Source organism: Hydra viridissima, unplaced genomic scaffold (genome assembly GCF_058129835.1).
Source record: "Hydra viridissima isolate aposymbiotic clone 2 unplaced genomic scaffold, HvirCarnegie_v1 scaffold_8, whole genome shotgun sequence".
In the NCBI taxonomy this organism is placed as follows: domain Eukaryota; kingdom Metazoa; phylum Cnidaria; class Hydrozoa; order Anthoathecata; family Hydridae; genus Hydra; species Hydra viridissima.
This window is the reverse complement of record NW_028324307.1, coordinates 17,916,015-17,930,852: the sequence shown is the minus strand read 5'-3', so window position 1 is coordinate 17,930,852 and position 14,838 is coordinate 17,916,015. Positions and strand designations below refer to the sequence as shown.

Sequence of the window (14,838 nt, the reverse complement as noted above, 5' to 3'; positions counted from 1 at the left end):
TTCAAAGTATTGATGTAACAATGGATATTTAGTATATATAACTAATACAATTTATAGTAATCAAATCTTCAGTAGAAAGATTATTAATGATTTCGGTAAAGAAATCGGAATCCCACTTCTATCAGCTTTAAGAGTTTATCCTTCAAAGTTTAAATCACGATTGATAGAAATAATTGATAATTTAAATAAAACCTGCTGCGATATTAAAATATTTAATTACTTTGTAAAAAATTACAAGTACCACATTAATGCTTCATTAAATATCAACAACCCTTGTGCTACCTTTTTGTGTCTTTAACATTAAAATGTCATTCATTAGTTTTATTTTTATTTTAAGCATCTTTTATATTGGAAAAATAAAGATTTATTAAAATGAAGATTTGTGTAAATTACTTCGGTGTTTGCTATGTAATTCCATGCGGAAACGGTGAAGAAACCATTGGCTGGTTAATTGAAGAAACTTTAAAACGCAAAACTGACATTACAGAAAACGAGACCGAAGAAGATGGTGTGGATTTAACTATACCAGAAAAAAAACAGCTTTTCCTCAGACATTCTAAGAACTATGGATTGCTAATTAACTGCGACAAAATTAAGGATGTTCTTGATGATGGAGACCTAGTACACTTGAGTAAGGTTTTTCTATTTTGTGTTTTACAATACGTACACCTGTCGTGAGACTATTCTTTATCTGATTTATGCTTGAATTCAATCAAAATTGAAATTTTCAGTTAATCTGAATTTTGGTTTCGAGACTAAATTTCGAATTTGATGTCTGACTTAATGATTCAAATTCTATTTTGTATTCAGGCTTAAATCTTTGAAGGCGGGCCTGGGATAAACCGTTTTAATTTTGTTTATGCATATAATATAATACATTCACAACATAAATATAAAATAAATGTCGGTTGAAATGACCACTTTTGTTTATTTTTTACTATATCCTACTGCTGTTCCCTCAACACTCTTGTTTTTTATTTTTTGTTCTCACAGTTTTAACATTTCCGGAGATTGATCTTTTAGTATTTTTATCTTTCTCAGAAAACAAAAATGAAGAATTATTTGCAAATGTTGCAGCAAATGGACAGTATCTTTTTCAAGATTTGAAGTTTTGGCTTTAACAAATGATTTTTTTTTCTTATTAAATAATTGCAAACTATTTGGTCTGCCTCAATCAAGTTTTTTAATACAAAAATTTTGTTCAAGCTTGATAAAAGTTTCATATAAATATTGTACATATTAAATATGTTTTTGTTATATATATTTTTTTATATATTTGAATTATTTTTTTCAAGCGCAAATAAAAGAAAAAAAGAAAAAAATTTAAATTCTAAAATTCATCAAATATTTAGCACATATAACCAACACAAGACTACATCAATTAGCCTTATTTGTAAAAATAATAATTTGTATGCGGTGCGTAAATGAAGATGAAGTATATTTATATATGTAGTAAAGTAAAAATAGCGATTAATTGATGCATATAGAAAACCTTTAAAACTTTAAAAAATCTGCACCAAAAAGTTTAGATAAAGGTCGTGCTGAGGTAAAGTCCTGTAAACAATTTAAGCAAGTGAAAATGCTGTAAGTTAATACATAAAAAATAAACAAAAAGTTTAATGCCTTACATCGCTCTAAAGTTAAAGTGGTATAAGAAATTTGTTAATATGAAAAAACATCTCAAAATGAAATGGCTAAAATTGTTGAAAAATGCCGCTCCTGACTCAAGACTTATTGGAAACTAAAAAACTATGATTCGAATGATACCGCTAAGATAGTGATGCCGTACAATGATCCGAATCATTCGGCTAAATAGTGAAGCGGTAGCTCCTGCATATCGTATCAAAATAACTTCGTTCACCTCAACATTCACCTGACCTAAATTCAATTCAACTTTTGTGTGAAGAGCTTGACCGAAAACTTAGAAAGCAGAAAATTTAGAACAAATAATGTTTAAAGACGGCGCTCACAACTTCACAGGTGGAAAAAACTCCAGACAACAAAAAAACTCCTGCAAAGGAAAAAGGAAAATTTAAAATTAACCTAATAATATATTGTAATATTATTAAATATTACAATATACTGATAGATTAATTTTAAATTTATAAATCTTGGGTGCTACTGAACTTTATTACCCCCTCCTCCTCCCTTTTTTTTTTTTTTTTTTTTTTTTTTGATTATGATTGAGAATTTTATGCCGGTCCAAGAATCCGTATAAAAACTTTGGTGTGTCAAAATCAAATTAAAGTGTTCTAAGCCGGAGTTGAGAGAAATAAAATATACAATAAATCGTTAAAATTCACCATTTGAGAAAATGAACTTTACGGTTGATTTTGTTTTTAAAAGCAAATTATTTCCAGCCTGGATTTTAAATATAAAAATTTTTCTTGGTTTGTTATAAATGCGAAAATTCTATCAAGTTATTAAAAAAACGAACGAGCTTTAAAATATGTTATTATTGTGGAAAGTGATTTTTTTAAAACAATTGGTTGTCCTGGTGAATTTTAATTTTTATAGCAGAATAATCGACTATTTTTTTAAAAAAAAATCTCTGGTATTTATTATTTAGTTTGATTTTTTTTTAATATTGATACGCATAATAATAAAAATAGTTTTAAGAGGGGTTGCTTGAAATTATGAATGAAAGTCAACAGGGGGGGGGGGGGGAGGGGAATGGAGAAGGGGGGGGGGGGAGCGGCACAAAAAAAATGCAGTTGTCAAATCACGTGCTATTTGCTTTGCATTTCGAAGTGATAAAGCCTTTCAGCCTTTAAAGGATTTCAAATAAAAACCTCATCTTAATTTCACTCTTGTTAATTTTCTTATCCTTTTTGCTTTGCTATAGATGTAAATATAATACATACATTTTATGTGCAGAACTTAATTTATTATTTCTGTCAACCTTTTTATAAAATGCGATTTTTGTTTGGATGTTGTAGACTTTAGTGAAGGACTATATGCTGATAAAAACTGTTAATTTTCCTTGAATTAAAAAAGTGATCACTCTAAAGCTGTCAATTGGTCAGCTTCCAGAAAGGTAAACTTCAATGCAGCATTAAATGTGTTAAATATTATTGCTAGTGTAAAATGTTAAGTGCTAGTTTTACTAGCACTTAACTTGTGTTAAGTATTTAATTTTTACATCATGAAGCACTTTTACTGTTTTATTACATTTATGATTTTGTATGTGGAATTTTGACAACAAGAAGTAGGTGAAAGTTTGATTGTAAAAACCATTGTAACATTCTTTGTCCATCCAAGTCCAAATAGATTCAATTTAATTCAGATCTGGTGATCACGCTTGCCAGGCATTAAATTTATTACATTTTTTTCTATCCAAATTTTTTCAGCAATCTGTTTGGGCAAGAGTCATATCTTTTTAAAACTGCCACCATTTGATCAATCAGTCAGTATGTCTGCTGGTGAAACCACACAGTTCTCTACTGTCTTTATGTAGGTGTGTGGGCTGATTTGACCTGTATAGACATTACAAAACCTTCTTCAATAAAATTTAAGCAGCCCAAAAAATCAATATTCCCCCACATTTTACATCTTGGTGCAACAAGGCTATACTTTTCAAATTTCAATTTTTTAATAAGAAATTCCTGTTTGTTAGTTCAAAGTTACTTATAGCACTACAATGAGCCTACCTCTGGTTATAGGTTTTTTATAAATAGTTGGATAAATACCAATTTTTTTCTTAAGTAAAGTGTTTATAACTGTAGAGATTAAATGTTTATAACTTTAGAGATTGGTTTTTCATGGTTTTTGTTGATGGTTTGCGTAGGTTCATGATAACAAATCATGAACCTATGCAAACCATCAACAAAAATTTTAAATTTTATGTATCTTAATTATGTACTCAAGAAATTTTATGTATCTGTATTATGTGTACCTAATAAAACTGAACAAATAAAAAAGTAAAAACTAGTAAACTTTTTAATTTTGCAAGTAGAGAAATTTTTCCTGTGACAGAAAATTTTCCTCTGACAACATTTTTTGTGTTTGTGTTAGTGTGTGTGTGTGTGTGTGTGTGTGTGTGTGTTTGTGTGTGTGTGTGTATTTACATAAATATATCAAAATAATTGGCTTCATAATATTTTAGAGTTTTTATGAATGTTTCATTAGAGTTATAATAAACAAAATTATCAAGTGCACAAATTTGTTTAAAATGGGACTTTTTGTATAAATTCTCTATGTTTTTACAGGTACTTGTCATTGATGGAAATTCATTGACTACAAATGAACTTGTTCAATGTGGAAAGGGGAAGTTTGTTATTAAGGTTTGGAAATTATCATCCTTGATAAGTTATTCTAAACAGATTTTTTTAATACTGTTTACTGGCATTATCAGATATATATATTAAAAAAATTTATGTTTAGGTTCTTCATGTTGTTAACTTTAATAATAAAAGTATTTTTAACAAAAGTCTTAAAGGTTTTTATAGACTAGGTATAAGAGCAGATTCCTGTGGATATTTTTTTAAATAAGAACATATTCCTATGGATGTAGATGTTTTTTAAAAGTTCTCTTTTTAACTTTCAAAATTTTTGATACCTTGTTCACAAAAAAAAATTAAATATTTTCAGAAAGAACATTAAGAATGACCTAAAGAAATTGACATGAAGTCAAGAGCTTGCCGCTAACATCAGGCTGTCAAGTTGTCATTTTTTAAATTTCTTTTTATTGGTCTTTTTCAAAATTTTTTAAAATTTTTTTATTGGTCTTTTTTGTTATGTAATTTTTTTTTATTTTTTATTTTTTTCATTTTTTCAATTTTTTGAAAACAAAAAAAAAGAAAAAATTGACGACTTGACAGCCTGTAACATCAAATACTCAAAGAAAAGCAAAATGTTGTAAGAGGACATTTTTAAAAGATTTTAAGTTGTTTAAAAAACAAAGATCAAGAGTCTAAAGTTCCATTACAGTAACGTTTGCAGCAAAACCCCATATATTTTTCTTTTATTGCTTAATAGTGGTTTTAATACACTCAGGATGATGCTTTAATACACTCAGGAAGATGCATGGTGTACTACTACTACACCATGATATTTTGAGTGTCTAAAATCAAAAAGAGATTCATCTGACGAAACAATTTGTCTCCATTGTGCAATAGTCCAGTCTTTAGGTGTACATTTGTGTACATTTTGCACAACCAATCTTACTTGCAATATCTCTGAGTCATTCTAATTAATGACATCTCAGTTTTCTGCCTCTATTGACATCATTCAAGAGCATTTTTATCTATATATTATATACTTTCTATACCCAACCTAAAAAGTAATAAATTAGCATATTGCATTGTTAATAAATACCAAATTTTATATATATGTAGGGTTAGGTTTAAGTTAACCCTGTCTAAATGCAGTTTATATTTATATATTATTTAAAAAATCATAAAAGACTCTTGAGTTATCATGATCATGACATGAGCCTAAGTATGAATTTGTTAAGAAAAGAAAAAGATAATATAAACTTTTATTCATATGAAACTCATGTTTAACTTATAAAATAGAATGAAATCTAAAATAAACAATAAAAGTATTCAAAAAGTGAAAATATGAGTTTAACCTTCTGTGCAATGCTTTGAAAACCTATAAGTCTATTTCTCTGCAAAAAAAAAAAAAAAAAAAAAAAAACTTGACTAGTTTTTTTTGCATTGAATGTAAATAGTTTTAGAGCATAACAACCCACTGCCTCTGTATTTTCTCTTAATGAGGTTACTTTGTTAATGAATTCATCTTTTTAACTGTTTTTGATAATTTTGTTTAAAGTTATCAGATGATGCACGTGAGAGAGTGAAGAAAGCTCGTGATCTTATTAATGATATTGTGTCAGAGCATAAAGGTTGGTTTTATGTTTCAATAAACCTAGTAGTCAATAATTATTTAATTAGAATAATTTTTTAATGAGCAATAATACATATTTTTTTTCTCTTTAAAGTTTAGAACATTTTTCTTTTTTATAGTTGTTTATGGTGTGACAACTGGTTTTGGTAACTTTGCTAATGTTGTTGTTAGTGAGGAGAATTTAAAGTAGGTGTTTTTTTTTTCATTCTAATGAATTTTTATTTAAATACAGCTTTTTTTTTATATAATGCTTACAAAATGTATAAATAATGAAAAACTATTCTTTTGCAAAATTTTAAAAAGCTATATCAATTTATTTGTAAAACTTTTTTCAGACAACTACAGCTTAATCTAATTCGATCACATGCATCATGTAAGTAATTTTCTATCTTATTTGATTACATGTATCAAATTATGTTCTTTTCATTATAAAAAGCTTTTTTTTTTTGCTTTTAAGTTCTGTTTTATAACCCAAAATAAAAGCTTGTTTAACAGAGTAAATCTGGGTTATTGTTAAGTTTTAGACTGCAGCGCTTGTAAGAATCCAGCAAAATCATCTTGAGATTTTTTTTTTCTAACCAATTAAATTTATTTTAATTTTTATATTCTATCTGTTTTTTTTTGTTGTTAGGTGTTGGTGAACCCTTAACTTTAGAAAGATCAAGAAGCTTATTAGCATTGAGAATAAATGTTTTGGCAAAAGGTTACAGGTGACTTTACTTTTCTATTTTTTATATTCATCTTCACACATGAAGTTTCCCGGTATATTTATTTTCTAGCTTTTTCTTTATAATATTTCTTTTTAATATTTCTTTAAAATATTTCATTTTAAAGTGGTGTGTCACTAGAGAATCTGGAAAAGCTAATTACTGCATTTAATTGTGAGTATAAATCAAAATTATAAAGAGTTATGCATAATCTTTACCAAAGTAATTATATCAAATACATTTTGCATAGTTTATTTTAATTTTTTAAGGAAAATACATTAATTGATTAGTGTAAGGTACTATTGCACCATATGAAAACTATAGCCAAGCAATATTATTTTTTAAGAAAACTTCATTCAGAACTTTATTGATTTAAAGAAATAGAGTAAAATGGTTCAAAAGAACCTTAACTAATCTAAGAAGAATATTTTGAATATTCCATTTTGATTGATTTGATGTGTCAGTAAATTGTTTAAAGATAAAGATTTACATTTTATTACAGCTGGTTGCATATCAAAGATACCTCAAAAGGGAACTGTTGGTGCTAGTGGAGACTTAGGGCCATTATCTCATCTAGCTTTAGGATTACTTGGGGAAGGATCAATGTGGGGACCTAAAACTGGCTGGGCTGATGCTTCAACAGTATGTGTTTTAGCAAAGATTAAATGTTTGAAATATTATGTTGACTATTCCTAATCTGTGATATTTTTTATTTTAACCTTTTTGGGACTGATGAGGCTTAAAAGTGTCATTGAAATTTTACTTTTGATCTGATGCAAGAAATTTTTTTTTTCAAAGCCCAGATTGTAATGTTCCACTGTCTAATCTGGACTGTTTCAAACAATATCACACTTTGAATGCTTTCTGGTGTTCACTTTTTCATAAATCTGAAAAGAATAATTTAGTTTTGAAAAATCTGTAATATTTTGCTCAAAATAAGCTGGTCCTGAAAGAGTTAAAAACATATACTTTTTATTCATTTAATTTATTAATTTCTGTAAGGTGTTATCAGTTCACGGTCTGAAGAAATTGGTCCTGGGTCCTAAAGAGGTAAGTTTTTGAACAGTTTTGCTTAGAAATGATAAAAAGTTAAAATTAATATCATGTTACTGCTTTAAAATCAATTGTTGCAATCTTGTTGTTGTTTTCTGTTGCTGTCTTTTGTAATGAGATTAAATTGTTACAGGGATTAGCATTGATTAATGGAACACAAATGATTTCTGCATTAGGATGTGAAGGTTTGATATTAGTTTATATATTTTTAAATTTATTTCATTATTATCTTTAAAAGATAACATTATTATTTATATTGTATTTACAATATTTGTATATGCAACATTCTATAGTATTAAAATTTAAAATGTTAGGTTTTAAATTCATAACATAAGCATGCATTGATACCTATGTTATAAATTCTTTGGCGTTGCATTACTTGCTAAACACTAAAAATACTTCAAAGTTTGATTTTGTCAAATTAAATGTCATTTGAAAAAATTAAGTTTTCAAAATTATTAAAAATGGTTGTATCAATACATATGTAAAAACTCAACATTTTGAGTTTGCATAATGCAACAGAATGCTCAAACTCATGTTATTTTTGTTTATACTTTGTTAATTTATATTTTTTTTAATCTATACTATGTTTATTTATATTGCATTTTACATGTGCTTGTTTTTAAGTCTTCATTATTTTTAATTTTTATAACTTTATTGTTTGACAAAAATATCTAATTTGAGAGTGCTAAAAATTTCTGTTTTAAGTTAAAAACTCAAAACCAAGTCTATTTTGTATATTCATGCATATTTTTTAATTCTATAAAAGTTTCTAAATGTTTTTAGCTCAATTTTCCACAATGCACTCATTTCTAGGATGCACTCAGATTTTCTATACCTTTGTTTTTATTTTTCATTTTTTAGAAATTTTATTTGAAAAAGCTAAGCAAATTGTTTGTCTTCATTTTTTAAGCTGTGGAGCGTTCTAAATCCATTTGTAAACAAGCAGATGTTGTAGCTGCACTTTCTATGGAAGTGTTGAAGGGGACTACAAAAGCATTCAATGAAGGTAACTTACCAATTATTAAAACTGAAGTTAAGCTTTTTAAAGTTTTTTCTCAAAAAATGAAGTTGGTGGTATGTCTCAATATTCTACCCTTTTTTAGCTGGTACTTGTTCAGGATATTTGTAAATACCCTTAATAAGTGTTAAATGCTTATGCGACCTGTTCTGTTAGTATTCTACCCCATTATCAATCAATGTCTATCTATTTAAAAATTCATAATTTAATGTTTATTTATTAAAAGGCCCATACTCCAAAAGTTATTTCTGAAATGTTCTATATTTTTAGCTTATATATTTTTAAATGATAACAAATCGAATGAATTAACCATAGATCCTTGAAATCCAAGGCTCTGACTTTGTTCAAATCAATATTTTAGTCTGTTAATATTTGTTACCTCTGAAGTGGTTACAAATGCTAGTAGGCTAAAATATTGATTTGTTAGAAATTCACAACACACGTCCTCATAAAGGACAGATTTTGGTTGCTTCAAGATTACGATCTTTGCTTCATTCTAAAGTTTACAAATCTGAAGTTGCTGGTAAGGTTTTACTTTAATTTTGAACTTTTAATTGACATGATAAAAAAATAACTTTATCAATAAAACATGATTCCCATTTAAAATCCATTTAATTCAATTGAAGCTTTTCAATTTTAACAGAGAGCCATAGATTTTGTGGGCGAGTACAAGATGCTTATACTTTGCGATGCTGTCCTCAGGTTTATTTTTTGTTTAAATTTTTAACTGTTAATGATTTATTTTTTTAATTTTTATATTAGTTTTGTTTTAATGAAATTAAATGTAGCAGTTTTTGGTATTAAGTTAAAATTTGATTTTGTTGATCTAGGTTCATGGCGTAGTAAATGACACAGTAGAATTTGTTCACAACATATTAACAGTAGAGTGTAACAGTGCTACAGACAATCCTGTATCTTTCATGTTTTACTGTTCTTTTCAAAAAAATACTTAAGGAACAGTATTCAAATCAAATAAGTTATATTCTGTTAAAATAAAATTAGCCCCACTCAATGCCGCTAAATTTAATTACAGAATGTTCATCATGCCAATCTGTAATTACTTTAGCGGTGTTGATTGGGGCATTGTTGTCCTGGAATATTGCATTGCTTTTTGGGAACAGTTCTAAGATCATTGGATGGATTTGGTTCGATAAAATAATCATGAATGTTGATTCTAACATAAAGGGGAACTGTTAGGCCAGCTGATTTCCACAACATTGCTCCCAACATCATATCAGATTCTCCTCTGTGTTTCACAGTAGGAAGAGGGCAGTTGGATTAATATGCTTCTTTCGGCTGCCCCCAAACCTAAACTTGACCAGTGATAAGAAATAATTTTAATGATGATTCATCTGAGAATATCATATTCTTCCACTGCTCCATAGAACAGTTCTGGTGATTTTTCATATTCTTCCACTGCTCCATAGAACAGTTCTGGTGATTTTTACACCACTATAAATGTTTTCTATTGTTTCTTGATGAGAGCAAAGGTTTCTAGATAGCAGCCCTTCTGGACAGACATTTTTTTTTCTTTTGGAATTGCACCTTTATGGCATGCCATATAGGCACTGACAATTTGGCCTCTTTTGATATATGATAAGTATGTCATGTTCAAAAAAATTTTTTTTGTTAAACCAAAAAATATTATTTAGAAATATAGACAAGGTACATTAGAAATAAATGATAAAAGTAAAAATATAACGCTCATTTACAGCATTACAGACACTTGAAAATCAGGTTATTATTAGTGATGTTTCCATTATTTTGTCCAGCCCCTGTATTTGCTCAACATTAATTCAAGGGTATTTTAAAATCTCTTACAATCAAACAGTAAAAAGGGTCTTTTTGCTTGAATTCTGTAACATTTTAAAGGTAGGCATTATATTGATTGTTTTGTCAACAACAAATACAGTATTGCTGTCCTCATCATCATCATTTTTAATAGCAATCATATCATATTGAAGGCTCAAGTCTGAAAGCTTAGCATTTAGGAGCTCATATACTTTTTAAGAGAGATGTGATTCCTGAATTCACACTAAGGTTATCAGATTCTCCATTGTTTTTATATGTATGGAGATTCAAATAAAAGCTCTGTTTCTCATACTTCTTCAATCATTAATGTTCAAACTAAACTCATATAGTTCCGATTTACGAAGTTCAATTTTGTTAATTGACATTTGGTGACTGTACAGTAAGTAGTTCATGACCAAACACACAACAGCTGTGTGAAATTTTAGAAAATAGAATCCCAAATACTTATGCTACTGCTTATGAACTCACCTTTTTTAATAGCATAATAGAAACTCTGTCATAAGCAGCCGTTTTTGCTACAACTTGTTCAAGCAATATAGCAGAGGTATGTAGATTTATCAAAGTGCTTTGAAAAGTTTGCAGTAATTTTACTGATTATTGATTATTAGCAGACTCAAGCTCATGTTATGGACTCTCTCTACATGACAATGAAGTCCAGATGTTAATGATGACATTATGCATTTAATCATTTTGGTAAATTTTAAACATGTTGAATATAGTATTTAATTTTTTTTTTATAATATCATTCATCCTGACAAACAACTCCATATATGATTTATTATAAGATTTAAACAAAATTTTTAAAATGTTTAATATTGTTTGGTGTTGCTGAGAAATATTTCATTTTTGGTATTAACTGTTAAAAAAATAATATTATCTTTGACAAAGTAAGATGGTATTTGCTGATCTTGGTGAAACCATGTCAGGTGGAAACTTCCATGGTGAATACCCAGCAAAAGCCCTTGATTACTTAGCTATTGGCATCCATGAACTTGCAAACATGAGTGAAAGAAGGTTGGAACGTCTTATCAATCCAAAATATAGTGAATTACCTGCATTTCTTGTAAATGATGGAGGGGTTAATTCAGGTGAATATTTACTTCTAAATTGACTTGTGAAGGAAAATAAAAATTAAAGAGTGAGTTTCGTAAGTAATATATTTTACAAGTTGTATGTTTAAATGTTAGATAATTTTTCTTACATAAGAAATTTAAAAGAAGAAAGAATTTACAAAAAGAAATTTTTTAGGTTTTATGCTGGCCCAATGTACTGCTGCAGCTCTTGTATCAGAGAATAAAGTGTTGACTCACCCCTCCTCTGTAGATTCTCTTACTACATCAGCAGGAACAGAAGATCATGTTTCAATGGGTGGGTTTGCTGCTAGAAAAGCACTTGAAGTTGTGGAACATGTTGAATATGGTTGGATTTTTTATTTACACCACACTAAATCTAAATTGCTCAAATTATTTCTTTGTGTAAAAAAATGTTATCACCAATAAGAAAAGGAGAAAATTAGTTTGAAAATCAAATCTCATCCATAATTGTTACAATTCTTCTGATTTTCTTTAGTTCTTGCAATTGAGTTATTAGCAGCATGTCAAGGATTAGAGTTCTTGCGGCCACTTAAAACTACCGAACCATTAGAAGCAGTATACCGCACTGTTCGTACAGTAGCTAGGTTGTTGTTAATAATAATAGTAATTATTATTAATATTATTTTTATTATTATTATTATTATTATTATTATTTATTATTATTATTATTTATTATTATTATTATTATTATTATTATTATTATTAATATTTATTATTACTTATTATTATTATTAATATTATTTATTATTATTATTATTATTATTATTATTATTATTATTATTATTATTATTATTATTATTATTATTATTATTATTATTAATATTTATTATTACTTATTATTATTATTATTATTTTTTATTATTATTATTATTATTATTATTATTATTATTATTATTATTATTATTAATATTTATTATTACTTATTATTATTATTATTATTATTATTATTATTATTATTATTATTATTATTATTATTATTATTATTAATATTTATTATTACTTATTATTATTATTAATATTATTTATTATTATTATTATTGTTATTATTATTATTATTATTATTATTATTATTTATTATTATTATTATTAATATTTATTATTACTTATTATTATTATTAATATTATTTATTATTATTATTATTGTTATTATTATTATTATTATTATTATTATTATTTATTATTATTATTATTAATATTTATTATTACTTATTATTATTAATAATATTATTTATTATTATTTATTATTATTATTATTATTATTATTATTATTATTATTATTATTATTATTATTATTATTATTATTATTATTATTATTATTATTGTGATCTTTTAATTATAATTGAAATTGAAAAAATTGAAAAAATAATCTTTTTTTCTTTTTTAAAGACCTTATGATCAAGACCGATTCATAGCTCCTGATATAGAAGCTGTTGCAAAACTTCTTCAAGAAGAAAAGGTGAATTTTTTCTTAAATTAATTTTCGTTTAAATACTCCCACAAAAAATTGGAAAACAAAAACTTGTGTATTTTCTTTAGAACAGTGTAAGTTTTATTTTTAAAATCTAAGTAAAAATCAACTAAAGTAAAAAAATAAGAAAACTTCATTAAATGAAAGTGAGCCAAGTTTAACAAGTGAAATTCTGCATAAAGCATGCGAAGTTTTTTTTCATACTTTTCATTTCTTTATTCAGAAATCTTAAAATAAATCAACTAAAAATGAAATATATTGACCCCTTTTTAATTTTAAAACTTTTTTATATATAATATAGAAATTTAAGTCAATTAACTGTCAGTAATATTTAATTACTTATTTAAGTAATTAAATATTACTGATATTTAATTGATTTAAAATTTTTTTTTTTTTTACTAGTAAAGATAGAAATAAAAACCGGGGACAAATAAAAAACAATTATAGCCGAAGAATTGGAACTTGTGTAGTTGAATGATGACCAACGGCAAAATATACTTGTCCTTATTTCTTTATCTACCGTAAAAAAAAACAGATTTTCTACCGCAAAAATATTACTGGAAAAATGTTGTTATTTTACCGGAAAATTTATTTTTTACTGAAAATATAAGTTACTGGAAAAAAAAAATCACCAGGGAAATGAAAAATTAATACACAAAAATGTTGATAGGTAAAAAAATTCTTAAATCGTGTTTGTTGTGAAATTCATGAATATAAAGTAGTCGCTGGGTAAAGACAAATATTGCACCTACATTAATGTCATCACATTGGCAATGGTTTTTTTAAGCAATAAATTTTGATTTTTCAGATTTGGAATGCTGTGGAACCATATATGAAGCATTATGAAATGGAAGTAAATATAAACAAACAAGAATGTTTTATACAACCTCAATCACCAAGCGGTTATATACCAGGACCACAATCGCCATGTACCTCACCGCCACCTAAGAAAAAAAGATAAATTTGTATTTTACCGGGATGACGGGTTTTTTTTAATTCTTATATATTTTTATTGCTATTTTTTTTTTTTGCTTCTCTATTTGATCTCTTTTTCTTTTAAAATAGAGTCATTTGAAAAACTTTCCACGTGTAACTTTTTTTAATTGTAATTTAATATTGTTTTTTTTTTTAAAATTAAAAATTTAAAAAATGGTTTTTAATGGTGTCGTTTTTATTTGTCGCATTTACGTTTACATCTTTTGATATTATCGTGATGCTTTTCATTCTTTTAAAGGAGATTAGGTGAAAAACGTTTTCATAGAATAAACTTTCAATTCATAAATGAAAGCTCTTTCTGTCCGGATAAAAAAATTTAAAAATGTTTCATTTGAAATTACTATACACACTTACTCTGTCATGATTAGACATCTGCGTTACGAACATTTAGTTCAGTAGGGTTACGAAATTATGTTACAACAAAGGTACAATAAGTCGTAATCTTTTTTATAAATAAGAAAAAATCACGAAGTCAGTCGTAATTTTCATGTATTGTTTTCGTCAGTTCCCATTCAAATTCGTAAAAATTCCAGTTTAGCGATTTTACAGAAGCTTTGTCAAATTTTAACTAAGTGATACTTTGGTGTCCACCCACAAAAATAGAAAAATTTTTTTTACAAGATTTAATTTGTCTTTATTTGCAGGGATGGACACCAAACTCTCACTTAATTGTTGTTTTTATCGCATTTCTTGTGTGTGTGTGTTGCAAATCTGTCTGCTAACGATCTCTTACGCTAGGCTTTTCGTGATTACTCTTACTTTTGGAACTTTGTGAAGTATATATATTACATACAAGAAAATAATGTAATGCGAAATATATTATTTTCCGTAATATAT

The 14,838-nt window shown here is 26.6% G+C and overlaps 1 protein-coding gene across 2 annotated transcripts; it reads left to right on the top strand.

The window, feature by feature from the left end:
* The first annotated feature begins 307 nt into the window (after positions 1 to 307).
* Positions 308 to 14,165, top strand: LOC145194763 (histidine ammonia-lyase-like). 2 transcript variants are annotated; one of them, XR_016454696.1, is made up of 21 exons: positions 308 to 631; positions 1,042 to 1,087; positions 2,998 to 3,037; positions 4,209 to 4,283; positions 5,776 to 5,848; positions 5,970 to 6,036; positions 6,186 to 6,223; positions 6,482 to 6,560; positions 6,685 to 6,731; positions 7,060 to 7,199; positions 7,560 to 7,607; positions 7,744 to 7,795; positions 8,524 to 8,619; positions 9,059 to 9,154; positions 9,275 to 9,333; positions 9,462 to 11,136; positions 11,332 to 11,531; positions 11,692 to 11,862; positions 12,013 to 12,121; positions 12,924 to 12,993; positions 13,814 to 14,165. XR_016454696.1 is itself a non-coding variant. In XM_090094858.1 (21 exons), exons 1-21 carry the CDS (start codon positions 373 to 375, stop codon positions 13,964 to 13,966), a joined length of 1,995 nt encoding a protein of 664 aa, XP_089950984.1. In that variant the 5' UTR covers positions 309 to 372; the 3' UTR covers positions 13,967 to 14,165. The 2 variants fall into 2 exon arrangements, 1 of the variants encoding a protein (XP_089950984.1); XM_090094858.1 differs by having other exon boundaries at positions 309 to 631; positions 9,462 to 9,542; positions 11,336 to 11,531.
* Positions 14,166 to 14,838: the final 673 nt, after the last annotated feature.